General features: G+C 46.9%; 1 protein-coding gene across 2 annotated transcripts in view; it reads left to right on the forward strand.

The window, feature by feature from the left end:
• Positions 1 to 25,987, forward strand: part of CUL9 (cullin 9) — a 49,516-nt gene that overhangs the window by 8,297 nt on the left and 15,232 nt on the right. For both annotated transcript variants that reach the window (XM_060189840.1, XM_060189841.1), the window contains exons 5-26: positions 121 to 256; positions 399 to 592; positions 882 to 1,287; positions 2,573 to 2,765; positions 6,198 to 6,405; positions 9,460 to 9,656; positions 10,032 to 10,249; positions 11,985 to 12,234; positions 12,320 to 12,425; positions 12,711 to 12,938; positions 13,198 to 13,288; positions 13,437 to 13,608; positions 16,734 to 16,839; positions 17,202 to 17,297; positions 17,541 to 17,716; positions 18,140 to 18,273; positions 18,628 to 18,807; positions 18,987 to 19,096; positions 19,188 to 19,370; positions 19,520 to 19,680; positions 20,124 to 20,352; positions 20,455 to 20,641. In XM_060189840.1, the coding sequence (XP_060045823.1) occupies positions 121 to 256; positions 399 to 592; positions 882 to 1,287; positions 2,573 to 2,765; positions 6,198 to 6,405; positions 9,460 to 9,656; positions 10,032 to 10,249; positions 11,985 to 12,234; positions 12,320 to 12,425; positions 12,711 to 12,938; positions 13,198 to 13,288; positions 13,437 to 13,608; positions 16,734 to 16,839; positions 17,202 to 17,297; positions 17,541 to 17,716; positions 18,140 to 18,273; positions 18,628 to 18,807; positions 18,987 to 19,096; positions 19,188 to 19,370; positions 19,520 to 19,680; positions 20,124 to 20,352; positions 20,455 to 20,641 (3,961 nt within the window). The remainder of the gene's footprint in view (positions 1 to 120; positions 257 to 398; positions 593 to 881; positions 1,288 to 2,572; positions 2,766 to 6,197; positions 6,406 to 9,459; positions 9,657 to 10,031; positions 10,250 to 11,984; positions 12,235 to 12,319; positions 12,426 to 12,710; positions 12,939 to 13,197; positions 13,289 to 13,436; positions 13,609 to 16,733; positions 16,840 to 17,201; positions 17,298 to 17,540; positions 17,717 to 18,139; positions 18,274 to 18,627; positions 18,808 to 18,986; positions 19,097 to 19,187; positions 19,371 to 19,519; positions 19,681 to 20,123; positions 20,353 to 20,454; positions 20,642 to 25,987) is intronic.

Below are 25,987 nucleotides of genomic sequence, written 5' to 3' on the forward strand. Positions count from 1 at the left end.
CCCAAACCTAGCCAGGATATACATCTGAGGGCTGTGTGTCTCAGATCTGGCCTTGGTCATATCGCTTTAGCCCAGGGCTCAGTGGACTGAGGCATCTGTATATCTCTCTCTCTATGCCAGGTCTTCTGGCAGTCAACTGGTCGCACTTACTGGGTGCACTGGCATATGTTGGAGATCTTGGGCCCTGAGGAAGCTGTTGAGGATACGGCTCCAGCAGCTGTGAAGAAGGAGGAAGAGGCTGCTATGTTGGGCACAGGTGAGCCAAGGAGTAGGCATGGCCAGCATGTCTCTGAACAGTAGTGATGGGGATAAGGCATTCCTGACCAGGAGCTGCTCCAGAGATTCAGAAAGCCACTCTATTCCCGATGAGTGCTGAGACCCCATGCCTGTATCCTCAGCATTTCCCTCTTGGGACTGGAAGCCTGTGGATGGACTCTACTCTTTGCCGTACCTCCAGCCAGAACCTCAGAAGAATGAGGAATTGGGATACCTGACCCAGGCTGAGTGGTGGGAGCTGCTCTTCTTCATCAAGAAATTGGATGCCTGTGAACAGCAGCCCATTTTCCAGAGTCTGCGGGAGAAGCTGGATGAGGTGCTACAGGCTTGAGAGCAGGGGGTTAGAAGGGGGGAGGGCTGTAGTAGGGTTAGAGGTAAGAGTCTCCAAAGGGAGCGCTGGATATGGATCTGCTTGGGGGTAGGCTGGAGTTCTCCATGAGAGAGTATAAAGGATCCTGTGGGGGAGGTGGCAAATACCAAGAGGGGCCTGTAGACAGAAGGTATACAAGGCGAGGCGAGGCGTGATATGGCCACCCTCCCTGTTGCGGTTGCGGGGTTCTGTATATCTGCTTGTCCCTGAACTACATAACTCCTTTTCTCAACAGACCCTGAGTGAAAAGGCCCTTGGTGAAATCTCCGTGCCCATAGAGGTGGCGGAGGGACTGCTGCGAGTTCTAAGTTCTCGGTTTGAGGGCAGCACCCTCAGTGACCTGCTCAGCAGCCAGATCTACACCAAATACGGGCTGCCACGTGATGAACTAAGCAGCTCATCTTCTTCACACAGTCCCTCCTCTACACCAGATCCAGAAGAGGAGTTCAGGTCAGAAGCCAGCTTCTCAGAGGAAGAGGCGGAATCCCCCCAAGGAAAGGCTGAGCGCCCTGAGGCAGAGGCAGAACCTGCCATAGTAAAAACTGAGCCCCCCATGGCACAGAGTGATTCCCAGCTCTTTAACCAGCTCCTGAAGACAGAGGGGATGGCTCTGCCCCCTGAGATGAAGGAGGCAGCTGATGGTGAGTGAGGGGCTGGGAGAGGAGAGTACAGAAGTTGAAAGAGTCCTAGGTGGTTCTCATTGAAATGAGTCTTGGGGTAGAGGGAAGTGGTGGAGCGGGGTCACAGTGCACTGGAAAATACATACTGCAGCCAAAGTGATTATACTAGACACTCACTGATCCCTTCCTTCAGTACCTCTGGAAACAAAGGGTCCCTTGTCCAGGGTATCTTCATCTTTATTGTTTCACCATTAAATTCCTTACACAGAACTGGAAAAGTTTTGAACGCAAGCCACAGTAACACATTTTATATTAAAACGCCAGTAACTAGAGAAGTAGCTCAGCAGAAGAACTTAGAAGTGGCAAGCCTGGGGGCCGGGTGGTAGTGCAGCAGGTTAAGTGCACATGGCATTGAAGCACAAGGACCAGTGTAAGGATCCCAGTTCAAGCCCCCGGCTCCCCATCTGCTGGGGTTCGCTTCACAGTAGTGAAGCAGGTCTGCAGGTGTCTAGCTTTCTCTCCTCTCTGTCTTCCTCTCCTCTCTTGATTTCTCTCTGTCTTATCCAACAACAATGATAAACAACAAGGGCAACAAAAGGGGAAAAATAGCCTCCAGGAGCAATGGATTCATAGTGCAGGTACCAAACCCAAGCAATAATCCTGGCGGCAAAAAAAGAAGAGGCAAGCCTGAGGCCCCAGGTTTAATCCTGACAACAAAGAGCTGGTCTATCTATCTATCTTCCCCCCTTACCCCCCATCCTTTTCTCTTTCTTTCTTATTCATAAAAATATATAGTGGCCCAGGCAGTGGCACAGTGAATAAAGCATTGAACAGGTCTTGAGCATGAGGTCCTAAACTTAACCCCCAGCATTACATGTGTCAGAGGGATGCTTTGATTTTTCTCCTCTCCTCCACTTTCTCTCATTAATGAATAAATAAATCTTAAATAAATAACTTTTTAAATTTCAGTAGGGATTGGGAGGTGGCTCTGTGTTATAGTATCTATGTACAAAGTCTGGGTTTGCTCCCTGGCACCACAGGTGGAGAACAGAGATATAATAACTGCAACTCCAAAGATGGTGGAGTGGTGATTTAGTATCTCTCTCTAAATAAAATGAAATGACATAGACAGTGGGCCGTGGAGGTGGCTCAGTGGGTAGAGTGCATGCCTTGCATGTGCTAGGACCTGGGTTTGATCCCCAGAACTGTATTAAAAATACGTAATTGTCAGTAGATTAAGAGAGCTTGACATTGAAAGAGGTGCCACACATTTTTTAAGCCACTGCCTTTCCCTCACCAATTTCAGAAATGGCCAGAGCATTGCGGGGTCCTGGCCCACGCAGCTCCCTGCATCAGCATGTGGCGGCGATCGTGGCCACCGTGCAGATACCCATCTTGGACTCAAACCTGCAGCTTTCAGGGCTCTATGCCCTCTCTCAGGCTGTGGAGGAGGTCACTGAGCGGGACCACCCTCTGGTTCGTCCTGACAGATCCCTGAGGTTAGCATGGTGGGGAGGGAAGGAGTTTTGGTTTAAGCTGTCAGCAGAGGGAGATTGTGGTAGGGCAAGAAGAACTATGACGTGGAGGACTAGAAAGTCTGTGGTGAAAGAGGAGGAGATGACCAGGAAAATGGAATGTCAGGTTCTGTGCACTCTCTCCTCTCGGGAGGAGGAAGAGCTGATATTATTCTTAGCTGTTGTATGGGCAAGGAGACTGAGACTTAGTCAAGTAACTTGCCCAGAATTTGACAGGTAGCAGAGCCAGGTTCATACCCTTTGGTTCTCAAGCTTCAGCTCTGTTTACTTCCTTTCCTTCTTTCTTTTATTTTCCTCTTTCCCTCTCCGTTACTTCCTATTTATTTTTAAATGCTCAGCCATGTAAGTAACACACATACATCTTTGTTTTATTTATCTTTTTCCATTCTCATTTTGTAGGATCTAAAGACTGTAAAAGAACACAGAATGAAAAGCCAAAATTCCTTTTCACCACTGTTGTTAGTCTGGCATGTATTTTCAGACCTATAGACTTACTTTTGTTGCTGTGTTTGGAAGTGGAATGTTTAAGCGTTTGTTTTCAATATATGTCATCAAACACTATTTTCTACAATTCTATGTTTCAGTGTCTTTGAAGGCTTTCCAGGTCAGTCCACATAGAGTTGCTCCATTATTTTCTCTACTATTACATACAATTCTGCAATATGGTTATATCCAAGTTCACATACAGTGTTCTAATGCATCTTCTTTCCTTCGTATCAGCCAATACTGGATGCTGTCATTAAAAAAATAATAACAGGGAGTTGGGTGGTAACGCAGCGGGTTAAGCGCAGGTGGCGCAAAGCTCGAGGACTGGCATAAGGATCCCGGTTCGAGCCCCCGGCTCCCCACCTGCAGGGGAGTCGCTTCACAGGCGGTGAAGCAGGTCTGCAGGTGTCTATCTTTCTCTCCCCTTCTCTGTCTTCCCCTCCTCTCTCCATTTCTCTCTGTCCTATCCAACAACGACGATAACAATAATAACTACAACAGTAAAAAACAGCAAAGGTAACAAAAGGGAATAAATAAGTTAATTAATTAATTTAAAAATAATAACCATCAGATTGGCAAATTTTAAGAATAGTTGTGTCTCCTTGTTTTAATTTCTTAGTTCTAGTGATGTTAGGCATGTTGGCGTGTTTGTCTTTCACCTGTGACTATCTTGTTCTTTTTCTTTGCCCTCTTTCTTACTAGGTCTTTGTTTTAATATATATATATATATATAGGCATGCTGGGTAGTAACCCATTGTGCTTCATATATTTTGCCTACATTTTTTCCAAAATCATATTAACCTTATTTTGTAAATATAAAATAGTATATGCACACTTACAAAACTTAGAAAACTGTGAAGATAGGGAGTTGGGCAGTAGCGCAGCAGGTTAAGTGCACGTGGCGCAAAGCGCAAGGACTGGAGTAAGGATCCCGGCTCAAGTCCCCGGCTCCCACCTGCAGGGGTGTTGCTTCACAGCTGTTGAAGCAGGTCTGCAGGTGTCTATCTTTCTCTCCCCTTCTGTCTTCCCTTCCTCTCTCCATTTCTCTCTGTCCTATCCAACAACATCATCAATAATTACTACAATAATAAAACATCAAGGGCAATGAAAGGGAATAAATAAATATTTTAAAACACTTTTTAAATCACCCAAATATATATTAAAAAGTCATCTGAAAACCCTGTGTGCAGAGACCGTCATTGCTAACATCTTGGTAACTTACATATATTTTTTATATCTCTTCCTATGCATTACCTGTGTATCTTGTTATAATAAGTTATGGCTACAAAAGAGTGTCTGTATAAAACAGATTAGATTCATATTGTAGTCATCATAAAACTTAGGACAGATAGAACATTCCCAGTAACTTCATTTACCTTCTTTCCCATCACTCTTCCTTTTGTGTTCCTTTCTTCCCTTGTTTCCAGGTCAGCTCCTCAGTAAAATTCTCTGCCTCTCTGGAGAATGATGTCAGTCTCAACTTTTCCTTTTCATTTATTTATTTACTTAATTTAAAAAAATTATTTATCTTCCTTTTTGTTGCCCTTGTTTTATTGTTGTAGTTATTGTTGTTATTGTTGATGTCGTCATTATTGGATAGGACAGAGAGAAATGGAGAGAGGAGGGGAAGACACAGAGGGGGAGAGAAAGACAGACACCTGCAGACCTGCTTCACTGCCTGTGAAGCGACTCCCCTGCAGGTGGGGATCCAGGGCTTGAACCTGGATCCTTCTGCCAGTCTTTGCGCTTCAGGCCACGTGCGCTCAACCTGCTACGCTACTGCCTGACACCCCCCCCCCCAATTTATTTATTTTTTTAACCTTGAATAGTGACAGAGAGGGAGAGCAAGAGAGCGAGAGTGAGAGCAAGCAAGCAAGTGAGAGAGAGAGTCCACAGCACTGCAGCTTCCTTTAATACAGTGGAGGGCACACACGTGACAAAGCTGTACATGATCCAAGTGAGCTGTTTTGCTGGCCCCCAATTGTTCCTTTTATGATGTTCACTGTGCTCTAGGACGTTGAGAGATACTTCTTCCTTTCTTTCAGATCAGCATTTCCACTGACCTTCTGTCTGGCCTGTGTTGCCCACCTCTTAACTTTGTATGTTGTCTTCCATTCAGTTAAAGCTTCAGTCTTTTATGTTGTTACATTTTTCAACTTTTTAACGGCTTCTTGATTTTGTGTCTGACTTGAGACGGTCAATTCTATTAAAAGATTATTTTTAAAAATACTAAAAATGTGACTGTAAAATGTTTTGGCTTTGGTCTTTACTTTTATTTTAGAATCTATTTGCAGCTTATTTCTGCAAACAGAATGGAGCACAGCTTTAGTCTTTTTTTTTTTTTCCCAGACAAATGACTGCTTGTCTCTACAGCATGATTTGCATGATTTTCTGTCCTCACTGACTGAGAAGTTGCTCTTTTCTCTCTTCTCATCTGTTGCTCTGTTTGGCTATACGGTATCATTTCCCAAGTTTCAATTTTTATGCTATATTTTTATAACTAGTAGGCAGGTCTACCATTATTTTTTCAAATAGTTCTTGACTGTTTTTATATAATTTTTCTTCCTGTAGTTGAATCTGCCTGTCATGACTAAAAATAAAAACACAAAACATTGTAGGTACTGTAATTGAAATTCTGTTGGATTACAAATTTCAGAAGATGAGGAAGAGGCAGTTTGATTGTTCACAGCCATTTTATTCTACTGCTTCCTTTTTGAGGTGGGAGGCAGAGGCAGTTTGATTGCAGGGAAGGAAGGTCAGGAGGTGTGAGACTGAGGCAGACAGCGGGTTAGAGATAGGTGAGAGGGAGCAGATTGAACCTCGGTGGACAGGACTGGGAAGGCAGGATCTTGGACAGGATCAGGCATGCCTCTTGGGTTGGGGAACCCCAATCTGTCTTCTCTCTCTTAGAGAGAAGCTAGTGAAGACACTAGTGGAGCTGCTGACCAACCAGGTGGGAGAGAAGATGGTGGTGGTGCTGGCCCTGCGCCTCCTCTACCTGCTCATGACCAAGCATGAGTGGCGTCCACTCTTTGCCAGGGAAGGTGGCATCTATGCTGTCCTGGTCTGCATGCAAGAATATAAGACTTCCGTTTTGGTACAGCAGGCGGGCCTGGCGGTGAGTGACTGGGCCTGGGTGAGGGGAGTTGTGAGGGAGATGGACTGGTACTGAGGAGGATCTTAAATAATATAGACCAGGAAGGAGAGACTGGGACAGAAAGATGCTGATCAATTTAAGTGTTCTAGTTGGTGAGACAGGTGGTAGCGTACCTGGCTAACTAAGTGCACGTGTTACAATGCACAAGGACTCAGGCTCAAGCCCCCGGTCCCCACCGGCAGGGGGAAGCTTCGCAAGTGGTGAAGCAGGGCTGCAAGTGTGTCTCTCCCTCTCTATCTCCCCCACCCTGTGTCTACCCGATTTCTGGCTGTGTCTACCCGATAAATGAAGATAATTTGAAGGGGCCGAGTGGTGGCGCACCTGTTTGAGCGCATGTCTTACAGTGCGCAAGGACGCGGGTTTGAGCCTCTGGTCCCCATCTGCAGGGAGAAAGCTTTGCGAGTGGTGAAGGAGTGTTGCAGTGTCTCTCTATCTCTCTCCCTCTCTACCACCCCCTTCCCCCTTGATTTCTGGCTGTCCTTATCCAATAAATAAAGATTTAGGGGGTCGGGCGGTAGTGCAGCGGGTTAAGTGCACCTGGCGCAGAATGCAAGGGCCGGCATAAGGATCTGGGTTCGAGCCCCTGGTTCCCCACCTGCAGGGGAGTCGCTTCACAGGCAGCGAAGCAGGTCTGCAGGTGTCTATCTTTCTCTCCCTCTCTCTGTCTTCCCCTCCTCTCTCCATTTCTTTCTGTCCTATCCAACAACGAATGACATCAACAACAATAATAATAACCACAATAAGGCTACAACAACAAGGGCAACAAAAGGGGAAAAAAATGGCCTCCAGGAGCAGTGGATTCATAGTGCAGGCACTGAGACCCAGCAATAACCCTGGAGGCAAAAAAAAAAAAAGATTTAAAAAAATTTTTTAAAAAAGATAATTTAAAAAAAGTAAAAAGAGTTCTAATTGGCCTGTCTTGGAGAATGAAAGCATATTTGGAGAATATATGAAACCATGAAGATTTTTAAATTTATTTATTTATTCCCTTTTGTTGCCCTTGTTGTTTTATTGTTGTTGTACTTATTATTGTTGATGTCGTTGTTGGATAGAACAGAGAGAAGTGGAGAGAAGAGGGGAAGACAGAAAAGGGGAGAGAAAGAGAGACACCTGCAGACCTGCTTCACTGCCTGTGAAGCAACTCCCCTGCAGGTGGAGAGCTGGGGGCTCGAAGCCGGGTCCTTACTCCGGTCCTTATGCTTTGCGCCACATGCACTTAACCCACTGCACTACCGCCCAACTCCCTATGGAGGATGTTTTTAAGAAGGACACCTATGGGGGCAACCTGGGGTCCAGGTGGTAGTGCAGCAGGTTAAGTGCACATAGCATGAAGTGCAAGAACCAGTACAAGGATCCCAGTTCCAGGCCCCGGCTCCCCACCTGCAGCAGGGCTGCTTCACAAGCGGTGAAGCAGGTCTGCAGGTGTCTGTCTTCCCCTCCTCTCTCAGTTCCTCTCTGTCCTATCCAACAACAATAGCAATAACAACAAGGGCAGCAAAATGGGGAAAAATAGCCTCCAGGAGCAAAAAAAAAAAAAAAAGAACAAACATAAAAATAATAATAATAAAATAACGAACATCACATCCTTAAAAAAAAAAAAGGACACCTATGTTTACAATTGAGTAGCAAAATGGATGAAATGGGACTGGCAAAATAGCTCACTTGCTCTGTTTTGCCATGTGTGCAACCCAGGTTTGAACCAGGGTACCACTGCATTGAAGGAAGTTTCATTGCTATGCACCCCCCCCCGTGTGTGTGTGTGTGTGTGTGTGTGTGTGTGTGTGTGTGTGTGTGTGTGTGTGTGTGTATGCCTCTAAACAACAGCAGCAACAAAAAGGGATGAAATAGCCATTTGCTAAGTGGGAGAATGTTAGAAAGGAAGAGGTCTGAGGATAAGATGACATTTTGAGTTTCTGGTGGTAAGGAATATAGCTAAGTGGTAAAGCACATGCTTCACAAGTATGAATCCCTGGGTTCCATCCATGGAACCACATTTTTTAACAAGTTGATTTTTTTAAGGTATGTTGAATTTCTCATGTCCATTTTTTCTAAATATCTTATTTACTTGATAGAGACAGAAATAGAGAAGAGGGAGGTTGAGAGAGAGATTTTCTCTTTCTTATATATAGAGGCAGAGAGAGAAAGGGAGAGGGAGAAACTGATCACAGCACTGGAGCCTCCTTCAGTACAGTGGGGATTGATCTCAAGTCTGGGCCAAGCACAGACAAAGCAGCACACTATTCAAGCAAGCTAATTTGCTGGCTCTCTAGTGGTCTTTTAATGAATTTTCTTTGTAGCAACAAGCAAACAGGTTTGCATATTAAAAGGTGCTTTTCCTCCCTCTAATTCTTAACATCTGCCTATGAGACAACCCTAATAGCCTAGCTTAGGAGGGCTGGGTACTGGCTTTGGAAACCAGCAGAGGTGATGACTTATAGGTGGTGATTAAAGCTTTGGGAGTAGAGATTTTAGAAGTGAAGATTGAAGCTTTGGGAGTGGAGAGGAGTGGAGAGGGAGTGTAGAATGAGAAGAGAAGGGGGTTAGGATCTTCCTGTTTCAAGACCAGCCAGAGGAACTCCAGAGAGGTAGATAAACTGGAAGATAGAAGGAAGAATTTGAGGGAAGTCAGGTTTTGCAAATGGAAGAGGAAGAGGAGTCACTCAAGGTACTGAGGGTGGAAGACAATTTCAAGGAGAGCTTTTGAAGATGGCTAGGTGCTGTGAAAAGGCCCCACGTGGAGGGGAAAACATAGGTGGAGGCAGCCACTCATTCAGTGAGCCTCAGTGCAGAGAAAAGTTGTGGGCTGCCTTTACACTGCGCTCTAGATTTGTTTACTTTGTTTTGTTTTTAGTGTGTGCTATGTCATCACTGGCTCTTCTCATCTCCTACTCCATCTTTTTGCAAACAGATCAGCTATCCCAAGATTTTAGGTCTAGAGTGAAGAGCTGGCTCGCTTTTCCTTTTACCTGTTGGCCCTGCCCACTCCTAACTCTGCTTCCACATCCCCCTTCGCAGGCACTGAAGATGTTGGCCATTGCCAGCTCCCCGGAAATCCCCGCTTTTGTCACTGGCCGAGATTCTGTCCACCCTTTGTTTGATACTCAGATGACTAGAGAGATCTTCGCCAGCATCGACTCAGCTACCCGCCCAGGCTCTGAGAGCCTGCTCCTCACCATTCCTGCAGCTGTGATCCTGATGTTAAACACTGAAGGGTCAGGGCTTCACCCTCAGATTCTCAATTCCTGCTAAGTCCCAGGCCACACTCCTCCTCTGCCTGCACCCCCTGTACCACAAATTCCCATCACATTGTTGCCTCTGGATGAGATACTGGTGGCCTTCTCTGACTTGTTGGAAGAGTTGCCAAGTAGCCAGGGGCATACCCCCAGAGGAAGCAAACATATCCTACTCTGACCTTCCTTTTTTTTCCTTCCTGGGGTTGGGAGGTATGGCCCAAGGTCAGGAGTCATACCTGACTTCAACAGGACCCTGAAGCCCTTTCCTCTCCAGATGCAGGGTCACCCTTCCCTGTACTTAATTCCTGTGTCCATTGTACTCATTCATTTTCTGGTTCACTTCCTCCCTCTCAGGTGCTCCTCTGCAGTGAGAAATGGTCTACTTCTGCTCAATCTACTTTTGTGCAACCACCACACTCTGGGAGACCAGATTATCACCCGAGAGCTGAGAGACACCTTGTTTAGGCACTCGGGGGTAGCGCCAGGGACAGAGCCTATGCCCACCACACGCACCATCCTCATGATGCTTCTCAATCGCTACTCAGAGCCACCAAGCAGTCCTGAGCATGCAGGTACCATGTGGAGGGGTGCCTTTGCTGAGAAGCCAGTGTCATCGATAGCCAGGAAGGCTGTAGCTTACACACTACTACCTTGCTATAAAGACACCATACCTCTCTAGTAAATTACTATTTTGCTGTTAAAGTTAGTAAGTAGGACTTGGTGACCAAGTGGAGAAAGAGCAGCTGGGGAAATAGCTCAACTGACAGAACATTGGGTTTGTTTGCATGCCTAAGGTTCCCAGTTCAATCCCTGATCCCGCATGAACTGGAATGGTTCTCTGGCTTCTTTCTCTTTCTTATGTGAAATAAGTAAATTAAGTTAAATTTAATTGACCTAAAAAGAGAGAGAGAGGAGCTTCTAAGTAGGCACCAGGAATTGCGGTCTCCGAATCGCTTCATATGTGAGGATTCCCATCTGTCTGGGTTGCAGGCTGCCAGCTCCCCTTCCTACATACCCCTGCAGTCCTATCCTACAGTGGGAAGTTAGTTAGTTGAAATAACTTCTAGTGAGGTTTTCTCTAGAGGAATTGTAACTTATGATACAGAAAAGTTATGACTGAAAACAAACTACTATTGGTATGGGGAAGAAACCCCTTGTGGCTAACAAGTGAAAACCCAGGAGCAAGGAGGGAAATTAAATTAAGCAATACATGTCTTTTGGTTTCTATAACTAAAGCCTCCACACCACTAGGTAGCATAGCAATGTGGTTATTAAAGCTAATTTTTAAAAATTTCTTTGTTGGGAGATTAATGGTTTACAGCCAACAGTAAAATACAATAGTTTATACATGTATGACATTTCCACATAAGAATACAACCCCTGGGAGCTGGGTAGTAGCGCAGCAGATTAGCGCATGTGGCGCAAAGTGCAAGGGCCGGCATAAGGATCCTGGTTCGAGCCCCTGGCTCCCCACCTGCAGGGGAGTCACTTTATAAGCGGTGAAGCAGGTCTGCAGGTGTCTGTCTTTCTCTCCTCCTCTCTGTCTTCCCCTCCTCTCTTGATTTCTATCTGTCCTATCCAACAACAACAAGTACAACAAGGGCAACAGTAGGAAAAATGGCCTCCAGGAGCACTGGATTCATAGTGCAAGCACCGAGCCCCAGTCTAACCCTGGAGGAAAAAAAAAAAAAAGAATACAACCCCCAGGAGGTTGGGTGGTAGCACAGCGGGTTAAGCGCACATGGTGCGAAGCGCATGGACTGGTGTAAGGATCCAGGTTCACGCCTCTGGCTCCCCACCTGCAGGGGGGCTGCTTCACAAGCAGTGAAACAGGTCTGCAGGTATCTTTCTTTCTCTCCCCCTTTCTATCTCCCCTCCTCTCTTGATTTCTCTCTGTCCTGTCCAACAACAACATCAATGGTAATAATAATAATAACAACAACAACAAGGGCAACAAAATGGGAAAGAATGGCCTCCAGGAGCAGTGGGTTCATAGTGCAGGTACCGAGCCCCAGCAGTAACCCTGGAGGCAAAAAAAAAAAATACCCCCCCCCACTAGGTCCTCCTCTGCCATCATGTTCCAGGACCTGAACCCTCCCCCATCCCAGAGTCTTTTACTTTGGTGTAGTGCACCAACTCCAGTCCAAGTCAGCATGAGAGACTCTTTGCATAATCATTATGTTATATACCTCCACCTGTTTTATTTGTTTATTTATTTTTATAATATAACAGCATAGCTAGCATTTGATAATGAAAGTTGATTGTGTTATTTATACGCTGTTATTCTCCTCCTGTGCACCTGGGCAGCTGTAGTAGAGACCCCTGGAGCTGAGGGCCAGGATGGGTCCCTAGAGCTGCTGATGCGCTCCCTGGTGGGGGACTCGTCTGCAGAGCTCCTCCTGGACTTGGAACGAATGCTATGTCAGGAGGACAGCTCGGGGAGCACTGTGGGGCCCCTCCTCAAGCGCCTCCAGCAGGAGACCCAGCCCTTCCTCCTGCTGCTGCGGACTCTAGATGCTCCCGGCCCCAACAAAACTCTGCTGCTGACAGCACTGAGGTGAGGCCGTGTCCAGGCACCCAGGCAAGGGGCGGAAGAGCATTGTCAGCTGTGGCTACTTCACTTGTCTCCATACCCTTACCAGGGTCATGACCCAGCTGCTGGATCACCCTGAGGCAATGGTCCTACCTTGGCACGAGGTTTTGGAGCCCTGCCTCAACTGCCTGAGTGGGCCCAACAGTGACTCTGAGGTACCAGATCCCTGGCGAGGGTGGGGTAGGGAGAACCTATCTCTGACGCACAGCACAGCCCTTCTCAGTGGGTCTGCACACCAGGAGGGTTGGGCCATGCCATCTAAGAGTCTTTAGAACTTGGGCATTGGAAGGTTGGATTTAGAGTCTCAATATAGGAGAAGCCCACAGTCTCTATTCCAAACAGTACTTGTTCTCCACTAGTTGAAGGCTGAGAGTTAAGGAGCAAGGCTGAAGCCTGTCCCCTTGTTTCCCAAACATCAATGCCTGTGGCTCTGGGCTCAGATCGTTCAGGTGCTGCTCTGCTTCCTGCATCGCCTCGCTTCAGTGCATAAGGACTACGCAGTGGTGCTCTGCTGCCTGGGAGCCAAAGAGACTCTCTCCAAAGTCCCAGACAAGCACTCTGATCAGCTGCTGCTAGCCTGTGAACTTGAACATCTGGTGACAGCATGTGAGAAGCATGCCCAGCTGTATAGTAAACTCACCTCCAGCATCCTGGCCGGCTGCATTCAGGTGAGTAGAGGTGTGGCCTGCAGCTGAGGGAGGTGATAAGGCTGAGGCAGAGAAAGGACATTTGATGTGTCTGGAATAAGTGGCAGCAAATCTGTGGCAGTTGTCCTACATGCTCTTGTTCTGCCAAAACTTGGAAATAAAAGGATTGAGTGTTATTCTCCTCCCCCTTCCACCTACTTTTTCTCCATACGTGTTACTGTGTATTTCTTCATATTCCTCCCTCTTCCCTCACCTCTTTACTTCCATGTCCTGGTTGCAGATGGTGCTGGGCCAGATCGAAGACCACAGACGAACCCAACAACCCATCAACATCCCCTTCTTTGACGTGTTCCTCAGGCATCTCTGCCAGGGTTTGTGCCCCATCTGCTTTTTCCTGGCTCCCACCCCAACATGTTAACTCCTTTCCTGCCTTCATCCTACTCCTTTTCTTCCACCCCTACCCACCTCCATCTCCCACCAACCAGATGGTGATTGCCATTCTTTTACACGTGCCCCCAGGCTCCAGTGTGGAAGTGAAAGAGGACAAGTGCTGGGAGAAGGTAGAGGTGTCTTCCAACCCACACCGGGCCAGCAAGCTGACAGATCGCAACCCCAAGACCTATTGGGAGTCCAATGGCAGCACCGGCTCCCACTACATCACCTTGCATATGCACCGTGGTGTTCTTGTTAGGTATGAAAACACACACACACACACACACACACACACACACCCAACATAAATATTCCCATATGTCCTAGTATACCTAGTATATATACTCTGATCCCTGTGGTTGAGAGACAGACTCATTTTGTGCAGTAAATGGGGACACACTGATCTGCTTTTCCTGTGCTCAGTACAAACATCTGCCGACTTACCTGAGCCTCTGACATGCTCCTTGGATGGGCACAGGTGTCACTCCCTGTGCTTGGTGTTGAGGGAGATCAAAAACTCACTTCTCTACTCTTCTAAAGCCATTTGTGTGGTGTATACTCGGTGCCAGGCACTGTTGGAGGGCTTGGGGCTCCAAGAACAGTAAGACATGATACTTCAGGGAATTTATTCTGAGGGAGAAAATCACTGTGCAGAGCAAGCAAAGTGTGACGGCAGACACGTGCAGTGGCTCTGGGGGCCAAGTAGGTAGTCAGAGAAGGCCTGTGTAAGGAGGGGTTGAAATCACCGAGTTTTAAAGTATAAATTGGCTATATATAAAGAGAGGGCAGTTGCCACCTAGGAGGTGACACAGCCCAACTGCAGGACTTGTGAGCATGAAATCCTAAGATCTTGATAACCCCAGAATGCCAGGGGTTTTGCATATGCCAAACTCACGATCTGGTTCTCTGTCATAATCAGTCAATCAATCAATCAAATGGATATTCTGGTTAGATTTGCAAAATGGAAAAATGCAGTGATGCAATTGGGAGAACTTTAAGTAATTATGATCAACTAGAAAGAAGGGTATATGTCATGAAGTGACAGATGAAACTAGATGAGATGTCAAGAGTTTTTTTTACCAGAGCACTGCTCAGCTTTGTCTGATGGTGGTGCAGGGGATTGAACCTGAGACTTTGGAGGCTCAGACATGAAAGTCTCTTTGTACAGCCATTATGCTATTTACCCCTGCCCCAGAGTGTTTTCTTTTCTTTTTTTTTTTTTTTTAATATTTATTTTATTTTATTTATTCCCTTTTGTTGCCCTTGCTGTTTTTTTTATTGTTGTAGTTATCATTGTTGTTGTCGTTGTTGGATAGGACAGAGAGAAATGGAGAGAGGAGGGGGAGACAGAGAGGGGAGAGAAAGACAAGACACCTGCAGACCTGCTTCACCGCCTGTGAAGCGACTCCCCTGCAGGTGGGGAGCCGGGGTTCGAACCGGGATCCTTATGCCGGTCCTTGTGCTTTGCGCCACCTGCGCTTAACCCGCTGCGCTACAGCCCGACTCCCCTTTTCTTTTCTTTTCTTTTCTTTTTTTCTTTTTTTTTTTTTTTTTTTGCTTTTTTCCTTTAGGGTTATTGCTGGGCTTGGTGCCAGCACGACAAATCCACTGCTCCTGGTATCCATTTTTCCCATTTTATTGGATAGGACAGAGAAATAGGGAGGGGAGGGGAAGATAAAGAGGTAGAGAGAATGATAGACACCTGTAGAGCTGCTTCACCACTCATGAGGTGTCCCTCCAGTGGGTTGGGAGCCAGGGGCCCGAACCTGGATCCTTGTGCAGGTCCTTGCACTTTGTACTGTGTGTTCTTAACCAGGCGTGCAACCGCCCAGCCCCCTCAAGAGTTTTTATAAGCTAAGAATACTGAGCTTTAGTCTGAAATTTGAGGTGCCACTGAAGAACTTTAAAAAGAATGAATTTGGGCACCCAGTAGACACACACATTGCCATGTACAAGGACCCTGGCTCAAGTCCCCGGGGTAGGAGGGAAGCTTTACAAACAGTGAAACAGGGCTGCATGTGTCTCTCTTTATTTTCCCTCTTCTCTATTCCCCCTCTCAATTTCTCTTTGTCTCTAAAAGAAGAGGAAGGAAAGAAAGAAGGGAGGGTGGTGGGTGGGAGGGGAGAAAGAAAGAGAAAAAGGTAGGCAGGCTTCTAGGAGTGATGGATTCATCATACAGGCGCTGAACCCCATCGATAACCCTAGTGGTGATGAAAAGGAAGGAAGAAAGAAAACTAGATTTTTTTTTTTAAAAAAAATTTTTTACATTTATTCCCTTTTGTTGCCCTTGTTTTTTATTGTTGTAGTTATTATTGTTATCATTTTTTGATAAAACAGAGAGAAATGGAGAGAGGAGGGGAAGACAGAGAGGGGGAGAGAAAGATAGACACTTGCTGACCTGCTTCACTGCCTGTGAAGTGACTCCCCTGCAGGTGGGGAGCCCGGGGCTAGCGAGGGAAAACCCGTAGCTTACCTTCCTGGCTGAGAGTCACCCTGTGTGAGCTTCAGCAACACTGGTCCTTTTGCTTTGCACTTAACCTGCTGTGCTACTGCCCAGCTCTCAAAAGCTAGATTTTTAAATTTAGAACTCAGCTTAGTAACTATGGGAGTTTGAGTTCGAGGCTGGAAGAGAGAGTTGGATCATCTGTGCTATGACCTGGTTGAAAAGTGATGAATAGGGGGCTGGGTGGTAGCGTAGAGGGTTAAGCACACATGATGCAAAGCGCAAAAATTGGCTAGAGATCCTGGTTCAAGCCCCCAGCTCCCCAATTGCAGGGGGGGGGGTCACTTCACAAGCGGTGAAGCAGGTCTGCAAGAGTCTTATCTTTCTCTCCCCCTCTCTGTCTTCCCCTCCTCTCTCCATTTCTCTCTGTCTTATCCAACAGTGACAGTGATAACAACAATAATAACAACAACGATAAACAACAAGGGCAACAAAAGTGGAAAAATGGCCTCGAGGCAAAAAGAAGGAAATAAAAAGAGAGAGAGAGAAGTGATAAATGACTTCAGTTAGGCAGATTGAGGGGGAGAGACAGAGAGACACCTGAGATTGGAGCCCCAGCACCATGTGGGAGTCCACAGCACAGAGAGATAATCCACTGCTGTGGTGTCTTTCCTTTCCTATCTAAATGAAAAAGTTAGCCTGGGTGTGGTAGAGTCTTACATGACTGAGGCCCTGGCTTTGTAATACATATATATGACATACACACATACAGATACACATACATATCCACAGTTACTTTAAGAAATAAACACAAGAGTGGAGGGCCTGGGGAAGACAAAGTTAGCAGAGGGGCAGGAGTCTGGAAAGAAAGTGTAGGACTGCAGTTGTTTTGAACCAGGACCAAGGCTCCTATCCTGACTGATTCCTTCCTCCTCTCCCAGGCAGCTGACCTTGCTGGTGGCCAGTGAAGACTCCAGTTACATGCCAGCCAGGGTGATGGTGTTTGGGGGTGACAGTGCCAGCTGCATCAGCACTGAGCTCAACACGGTGAGTTCAAACCCATCTTATACAGTGAACAGAGTCTCCCTATTTTAAGTATTGACTTTCACTGCCTGAGCCCACTCACATGCACTCTGTACCAGTTAGCTCTGTCCTTCTGTCCATCCTTCTGCTTGACCCAGCACCTTATCTGAAGGACCTAATCGCTTAGGGAATTCCACCACTTCCCTTTTTCCTGAGCAGGCATTTGACAGACTGGAGTTAAGGTGTGGAGCCAGTTACCTCCAAGAATTCAGTTCATGAAAATGTGAAAGGCATATATGATCACGAGTTTAGGTGCTATGAACAGCCCTTCTGACTGGACTTCTGGAGATTATAGTTTTCCTGTTAGCTTTTCTCTGCTCTGCCAGGTGAATGTTCTGCCCTCTGCCACCCGGGTGGTCCTCCTGGAGAATCTGAACCGCTTCTGGCCCATCATCCAGATCCGCATAAAGCGCTGCCAGCAGGTAGAGCGGAAAGGAGTCTGGGGGCTGGATATTAGGAGGTAACACAGGGTCTCTGTAGTGGCGGAGCTCACATTTGGGGGCCAGCCTCCTGCCATAGGCCTGCCTTGGTCTGCTTTTGAGATGGTCCAGAGATGCAGGAATGTTCTGAGGGCTCCAGAGCACTTGCACTGGAATCTTGGCTTTGGTAATGCTAGGTAGGTGGGTAGGTGGCCTAGGTGACAGATGATTCTGTGTGTGTTACAGGGTGGCATCGACACCCGGGTTCGGGGTGTGGAGGTCCTGGGCCCCAAGCCCACTTTCTGGCCACTGTTTCGGGAGCAGCTGTGTCGCCGTACTTGTCTCTTCTACACAATTCAGGCCCAAGCCTGGAGCCAGGACATAGCAGAGGACCGCAAGCGTCTCCTCCAGCTCTGTCCCAGGTTGATGGGATAGGAGATGTGCTGAACTAAAGGGAGGCAGACAGGGGTGGTCAAGGAAGCAGGGCACTGTTAAGAATTAGGTGATGGGATGGCGCAAAAGGTGGCATGGTGGATAAAGCACTGTACTCTTAACCATTGAGGTCCTGAGTTTGATGCCAGGCATCCCATGTGCCAAGAGTGATACTCTGGTTCTTTCTTTCCTTCTCCCCCACCATCCCATTAATAAAACTTTTAAAAGAGGGAGTTAGGTGGAGGGAAGTAGAAAGTGAACATAGGTGAGAGAGAAGTGCTTACTGATAGAAGTGCTTACTGGATGCTAAAACGTTGGGGAAGGATCAGAGCATGGGGTGAAGTTGACTGCCTTTGAGGAGGTCTCTGGAAGTCTGTGCCTCCTGCCCCTGACCATGTACTGTTTGTTTCCAGACTGAACAGAGTTTTGCGACATGAGCAGAATTTTGCTGATCGCTTCCTCCCTGACGAGGAGGCTGCCCAAGCACTGGGCAAGACATGCTGGGAGGCCCTGGTCAGCCCCCTGGTGCAGAACATCACCTCCCCCGGTAACCATCCTCGAGACTGGTCCTGTGAACCTGCTCCTTACAGTTATTCCCAGGGAACCACCTTAGTTAATGCTTTCAGTTAATGCTGAAGGCCTGTCACCTCAGTGTTCCTCTCCTGACTGTCCCAGGGATGTCTCTCTGAGAAGTTGGTATTTTAGTCCCCTCCTGTATCCCTCCTCAATCTGTTACCATATCCCCAGACTCCAACTGAAGCAACCCTGGGTGACAGGAGGACTTGGGCCCTGCTGTCCCCCCCCGCCCCCCCAAACCCCCTTCTATAATCGCTCCTGCTCTCCCATCTTCCTCAGCTACCCACTCCCCATGGAGACCTGCTCCTGGCCTGTCTTCTTTTAGATGCAGAAGGTGTGAGCTCCCTGGGATGGTTGCTGGATCAGTACCTAGAACAGAGGGAAAGCTCTCAGAATCCCCTGAGCCGAGCAGCATCCTTTGCCTCTCGAGTTCGTCGCCTGTGCCACTTGCTGGTGCACGTGGAGCCGCCTCCGGGGCCTTCTCCTGAGCCATCTCCTCAGCCCTGTACGTCTCGGCTGTGACTGGTTGAGCCCAGGATCTGGGCAGTGGTGGTATCTGGCTCCTGCCGTCCTGGCTCTTCTCCCTAACTGCTTTGTTCTGAACCTTTCCAGGAGTCAGTAGCTGACACCCCTGGACTCTCCCAGGAAGGTTGACACCTGGGCCTTTGTTCTTTGTCTCCACAGTCAGCAAGAACAGTAAGGGTAGGGACCGGAGCCCTGGGCCTTCACCCATCCTTCCAAGCAGCAGCCTGCGGAACATAACCCAGTGCTGGCTGAGTGTGGTGCAGGAACAGGTAGGCAAAGGCTGGAGTCAATGAGAGCAGGCTGCTGGGCAGTCCGCCTTCAGGGGCTGCCCCTTTTCTGTCATTCCTCCTTTCTCCTCAGGTCAGCAGGTTCCTGGCTGCAGCCTGGAGGGCCCCAGACTTTGTGCCACGTTACTGTAAACTCTATGAGCGCTTGCAGAGAGCGGGCTCAGAGCTCTTTGGGCCTCGGGCAGCCTTTACCCTGGCTCTACGCAGCGGCTTTTCGGGTGCCTTGCTGCAGCAGTCCTTCCTCACTGCTGCTCATGTGAGTACTGCCAGCCTCCCCATCAGTGGGGAAGGACCCTCATATTCAGAATTCATCTCTTTCTCTGCCCCTTCATCTGCCTTCACTCCCCATGATCTTCCCCCACTTGCCTTGTTCATGGCTTTCTGCTACCCTTTCCATTGCCCCAGATGAGCGAGCAGTTTGCCAGGCACATCGACCAGCAGATCCAGGGTGGCCTGATCGGTGGGGCCCACGGAGTGGACATGCTAGGGCAGCTTCAGCGACACCTGGAGCCCATCATGGTCCTTTCTGGCCTCGAACTGGCTACTACTTTTGAGCACTTCTACCAGTGAGTGCAGGTTGGGAGAGAGAGGGCTTGGGAGGCCCAGAGTCTAGGCAGGGGAAAGATTTGAGTCTTATAGGGAAGAAGGGAAGAAAAAAATGGAGTTGGGAAGATGGCTTAGCAGTAGAGCACATGCCTTGCATGTGTGAAGCCCTGGTTTAGTTCCTGGTGATACATAAAAATAAGATTGGCAAAAACAAATGGCAACCTAGTGCTTTGGTTTCTCTCTCTTAACCTCCTCCTCCTCATTCCTTGCCGTTCTATATAAAAGTAGTAACAGCGACAATAACGACAGAGATGGCTTTAGCATTGGTGGAAAGGGGGTGGGAAAGAAGTGAAGTACTCATGACTGAGGTAGACTGAGGGACATATGTTTGGGATGGGGAGGCTGGACTGGAGCTGGACTGAGTGCCCACACTGAGACTTGGCCTGGGCGGTGTGTGTTGCAGACACTACATGGCAGACCGTCTCTTGAGCTTAGGCTCCAACTGGCTGGAGGGAGCCGTGCTGGAGCAGATTGGCTTCTGTTTCCCCAACCGCCTCCCCCAGCAGATGTTGCAGAGCCTGAGCACCTCCGAGGAGCTGCAGCGCCAGTTCCATGTCTACCAGCTCCAGCAGTTTGACAAACTTCTCTTGGAGCAGGGTAATAAGGAGGAACAGGGCTTGGAAGAAGAGGAGGTAAGAGCAAGGGTGAAGAGTGGGACAGTAGGAGAGCTAGAAGAGATTATCCCAAAGAAGGGTGCCCATGGGCCTGGCCTTTGAAATCCTTCTGTCTCTCAGGAGGAAGAGGAAGAAGAGACTGAGAAAAAACTATTTATCGAAGAGCCAAGTCCAACAGCTTCTATACTGGTCCTGTCACCACGCTGCTGGCCTGTCTCCCCTCTCTGCTACCTATACCACCCCAGGAAGTGCCTTCCTATCGAATTCTGTGATGCCCTTGACCGCTTCTCCAATTTCTACATCCAGAGTGAGGAAATAGGGAGAGGGAATTGGAGATTGGGGTGAGATTTGGGGTGGCAAGAAAGGAAGGAGAGAGATTCTCGGGACAGAAATGGGCAGCTAGGTTTGGGGGGACAATAATCTCCTAAGGAGAGGTGGAAAAGTATGGGTTAGATCTTATATTTGCCTTACCCATTTCTTTCAACTTTATGTGAATTTCTTCTGTTTCTTTTTCTTCTTATTTTAATCTGTGCTGTTTTGTTTATCTACTTATTTATTATTGGATAGAGACAGAGAAATTGAGAGGTGAGGGGAGATAGGGAAAGAGACAGAGAGACATCTGCAGCCCTGCTTCACCACTTGTGAAGCTTTCCCCCGCAGGTGGGGACCAGGGGCTTGAACCAGGTGGTCTTTGCACATTATAATGTGTGTGCTTAACCAGGTGTACCACTGGCTGGCCCTGTTTCTTTCTTTCTTTTTTTATTTATTCCCTTTTGTTGCTCTTGTTGTTTTATTATTGTTGTTATTGATGTCATTGTTGGATAGGACAGAGAAAAATGGAGAGAGGAGGGGAAGACAGAGAAGGGGAGAGAAAGATAGACACCTGCAGATCTGCTTCACCACCTGTGAAGCAACTCCCCTGCAGGTGGGGAGCCAGGGGCTCGAACCGGGATCCTTATGCCGGTCCTTGCGCTTTGCGCCACGTGTGCTTAACCTGCTGTGCTTCCACCCAACTGCCTCTGTTTCTTTTTAACTTCAAGTTACATGCTTAATTTTTAGCCCTTTCAGTTTTTATTCAAATTAAATTTTCTTTTTTTTTCTTTTTTTAATATTTATTTATTTATTCCCTTTTGTTGCCCTTGTTTTATTGTTGTAGTTATTACTGTTGTTGTTATTGATGTCATCGTTGTTTGATAGGACAGAGAGAAATGGAGAGAGGAGGGGAAGATAGAGAAGGGGAGAGAAAGCTAGACACCTGCAGACCTGCTTCACCGCCTGTGAAATGACTCCCCTGCAGGTGGGGAGCTGGGGGCTCGAACTGGGATCCTTACGTTGGTTTTTGGGCTTTGCGCCACGTGAGGTTAACCCCCTGTCCAACGCCTAAGAACCATATTTTTTATACTCCCAAATATTTTTCTCTATTCAGCTATCTTTTTTTGTTCATTGTGGCCAAATAATACGCTTGTTATGATTCAAATTCTTTGCACTTTACTGAGACTTCTTTTCTGGCCTAGTAAATGTTGGCTTTTTTTGTTTTCCACGTGTGATTGAGAAGAATGTGAATTATTTTTATTTTTATTTTGTATATGTGATTTCATAATAGTTTATAAGATTGTACTATTATAGGTTTATAGTTCCGCATAGCACCCACCACCACGTTCTGTGGCTTCCCCTCCCTCCACCTTCACTCCCCCTCCTACCCTACACCCCCAAGAATAACCACCGTAGTTTTCACAGAGGCTTATCAACAGTTTGAAAACATTTTTTTTTTTAAATAAGCTTATGTGTTATTTATATTGCACATATAAGCAAAACCATCTGGTAGTTGTTTTTCAACGAAATTCAGTTCACTTGGTAACAGCTATAACTGTAACAACAAGAGTCTGTGAACACAAACACCAAGTAAAGAAACTCAAGGTATTATATATGGTAATAACTATGAGAAAAACAACAAAAAAGATAAACTAGAAAAAAACGACGGGGCCGGATGGTAGCATAGCAGGTTAAATGCACAAGGCTTCAAGGACCAGTGTAAGGATCCCGGTTCAAGCCCCGGCCCCCCACCTGCAGGGGAGTCACTTCACAGGTGGTGAAGCAGGTCTGCAGGTGTCTGTCTTTCTCTCCTCCTCTCTGTCTTCCCTTCCCCTCTCCATTTCTCTCTGTCCTGTCCAACAACAACGGCATCAATAACAATGATAATAGTAACCACAACAATGGTGAAACAACCAGGGTAACAAAAGGGGAAAAAAATGGCCTCCAGGAGCAGTAGATTCATGGTGCAGGCACCGAACCCCAGCAATAACCCTGGAGGCAAAAAAAAATATTATCTATTTTTATTTGTTGGGTAGAGACAGCCAGAAATCGAGAGAGAAGCGGGAGATAGGGAGAGAGGGAGAGAGAGACACCTGCTGCCCTGCTTTACCACTAGAAGAGCTTTCCCCCTACAGGTAGGGACTGGGGACTAAACCTAGGTCTTTGCACATTGTAACATGTAATTAACCAGGTGCACCACCATCCAGCCCCCTAAAACGATTCTATTCTCATTATTCTTTGCTTGGACAACCTCTATCCATTTTGTCCTCCCTCTTGATACTTTAAAGCTGTCTCAAATTATATGCGTGTGCTTCTAGGTCTGTTTTACCGTGTATCACCTGTTCAGAGTTAAATGTTCTTTGTTTCCTTCTCTGTGGCACTTCTTTCAGTGTTGGAGGTGGAACTCAGGGCTTGATACTTGCAAAGCCTGCACTCTACCATTGATCTATAAGTACTTCCCCAGTTCCTGTCTTGAAGTGTTTTTTCTTTTTCTTTCTTAATTTTTTTTTCCCTCCAGGGTTATTGCTGGGCTTGGTGCCTGCACCATGAATCCACCGCTCCTGGAGGCCATTTTTCCCCCCTTTTGGTTGCCCTTGTTGTTGTAGCCTCGTTGTGGTTATTATTATTGCCATTGTTGATGTTGTTTGTTGTTGGATAGGACAGAGAGAAATGGAGAGAGGAGGGGAAGACAGAGAGGGGGAGAGAAAGATAGACACCTGCAGACCTGCTTCACCGCCTGGGAAGCGACTCCCCTGCAGGTGGGGAGCCAGGGGCTCGAACCGGGATGTTTCCATGGGTCCTTGTGCTTTGCGCCACCTGCGCTTAACCCACTGCGCCACCGCCCGACCCCTTAAATTTTTTTGTATTTATTTATTTTTCCCTTTTGTTGCCCTTGCTTTTTTATTGTTGTTGTAGCTATTATTGTTATTGATGTTGTCATTGTTAGATAGGACAGAGAGAAATGGAGAGAGGAGGGGAAGACAGAGAAGGGGAGAGAAAGACAGACACCTGCAGACCTGCTTCACCATCTGTGAAGTGACTCCCCTGCAAGTGGGGAGCCGGGGCTCGAGCAGGGATCCTTACCCTAGTCCTTGGGTTTCACGCCACATGCTCCTGAAGACCATCTTTTTTCCGTTGCTGTTGTTGCTGTTATTGTTTTTGTTGCTGCTGTTGTTGTTGTTGGATAGGACAGAGAGAAATCAAGAGAGGAGGGGAAGACGGGGAGAGAAAGACAGACAGACACCTGCAGACCTGCTTCACCACTTGCAAAATGACTCCCCCTGCAGGTAGGGAGCTGGGGGCTCAAACCAGGATCCTTACTCGGGTCCTTGTGCTTCCCACTATGTGCACTTAACCCAGTGCACTACTGCCGGCCCCTGAAGTTCTTTTTTTTCCCCTTTTGTTGCCCTTGCTTATTGTTGTTGTTATTGTTGTTGTTGTTATTGCTGTTGTTGTTGAATAAGACAGAGAGAAATGGAGAGGGGAGGGAAAGAGAGAGGGGGAGAAAAAGACACCTGCGGACCTGCTTCACCACCTGTGACGCGAACCCCCTGCAGGTCGGGAGTTAGGGGCTTGAACCAGAATTGTTAGGCCAGTTCTTGCGCTTCGTGCCATGTGCACTTAACCCACTGCACCACCGCCTGGCTACTCCTAGAGTTTTTTAATTAGTTATTTTATTTATGCTTCTTGAGGAGTCAAGTAAAATCCCCAGGGGTTGTCTTTGTCTTTTAACTACTTATTTATTTATTTATTTATTTAGAAAGAGAGGCAGACAGGCACAGATACCAGCAAACTCAGCTCTTGTTTATGGTGGTGCTGGGGATCGAATCTGAGAGCTCAGAACCTCTGGCATGAAAGGTTTTTTTTTTTTTTTTTTTTTTTGCATAACCTTTATGCCATCTCCCCAGGCCCAGGTGTTGCTTTTGGTTAAGTTATTATCTTTCATTTCCTTTAATCTGTTTGTGTCTCCTTCCCTGCCCCTCTTTTTATTACCCATATAATATCCTCTAGCATGTTACTATCTCCTTAGTTCTCAGTGCTGATGCTTAAATGTAGAAGTGAATTCAAATTCAGATTTCTTGAGCAAGAATACTTTGTGCTTCCACCAGGAGGCATGTTACATCTATCTGTCTGTCTCTGTGATGTTAAGATGAATCAGTGATTCTATATAGTCTATATATAGTTTTTCTTTTTTTTTTTTTTAAAAAGGTTTTATTTATTTATTAATGAGAAAGATAGGAGGAGAGAGAGAAGGAACCAGACATCACTTGGGTACATATGCTGCCAGGGATTGAGCTCAGGACCTCATGCTTGACAGTACAGTGCTTTATCCACTGCACCACCACCTGGACCACTCTGTATAGTTTTTCACCAGCTTCTGACTAGGCAGCCCTTCATTTTCATTGCTTGGGTATATCATTTCACTATAAGTTTCAACTTGTGGTACTCTTATGCTTTTCCTTGTGTATTATCTGAAGTGCTACATTTGTAAAGAAACCCTTCTCTGACCAATTTTTTGGTTACTCTGAAATACAGTGTATTCAGCAAAAGCTTCATTATTTCCTCCTTATCCTTATTATTTTATAAGATATTTTATTCATTTTATTTTAATGAGATATACAGAGAGAAAGACCAGAGAACTGCTCAGTTCTGGTTTACAGTGGAGCTGGGAAATGAGCCTGGGACCTCAGAGCCTCTGGCATGAAAGCCTTTTGCATAACCATTATGCTGTCTCCCTAGCTCCCTTACCTATATTTATTTTTTTAATTTTTAATTTTATTATTATTTTTTTGCCTCCAGGGTTATTGCTGGGGCTTGGTGCCTGCACAACAACAACAAGGCCAACACCACTGCTCCTGGAGACTATTTTTTCCCTTTTGTTGGCCTTGTTGTTTATCATTGTTGTGGTTATTGTTGTTATTGATGTCATTGTTGTTGGATAGGACAGAGAGAAATGGAGAGAGGAAGGGAAGACAGAGAAGGAGAGAGAAATAGAGACACCTGCAGACCTGCTTCACCGCTTGTAAAGCAACCCCCCTGCAGGTGGGGAGCTGGGGGCTTGAACTGGGATACTTACGCTGGTTCTTACACTTTGTGCCATGTGCGCTTACCTGCTGCTCTACCACTCTACCCCCCTTACCATTATTTTTGTTTAGTTTTCAAAATAATGTGTTGGTTCTCTAGTACCTTCCAATGACATCTTTTTAAAAATATCATTATGTGGTGGACGGATCCCGGTTCGAGCCCCCGGCTCCCCACCTGCAGGGGAGTCGCTTCATAGGTGGTGAAGCAGGTCTGCAGGTGTCTTATCTTTCTCTCCCCCCACTCTGTCTTCCCCTCC

The sequence above is a fragment of the Erinaceus europaeus genome, chromosome 4, assembly GCF_950295315.1.
Source record: "Erinaceus europaeus chromosome 4, mEriEur2.1, whole genome shotgun sequence".
Taxonomy (NCBI): domain Eukaryota; kingdom Metazoa; phylum Chordata; class Mammalia; order Eulipotyphla; family Erinaceidae; genus Erinaceus; species Erinaceus europaeus.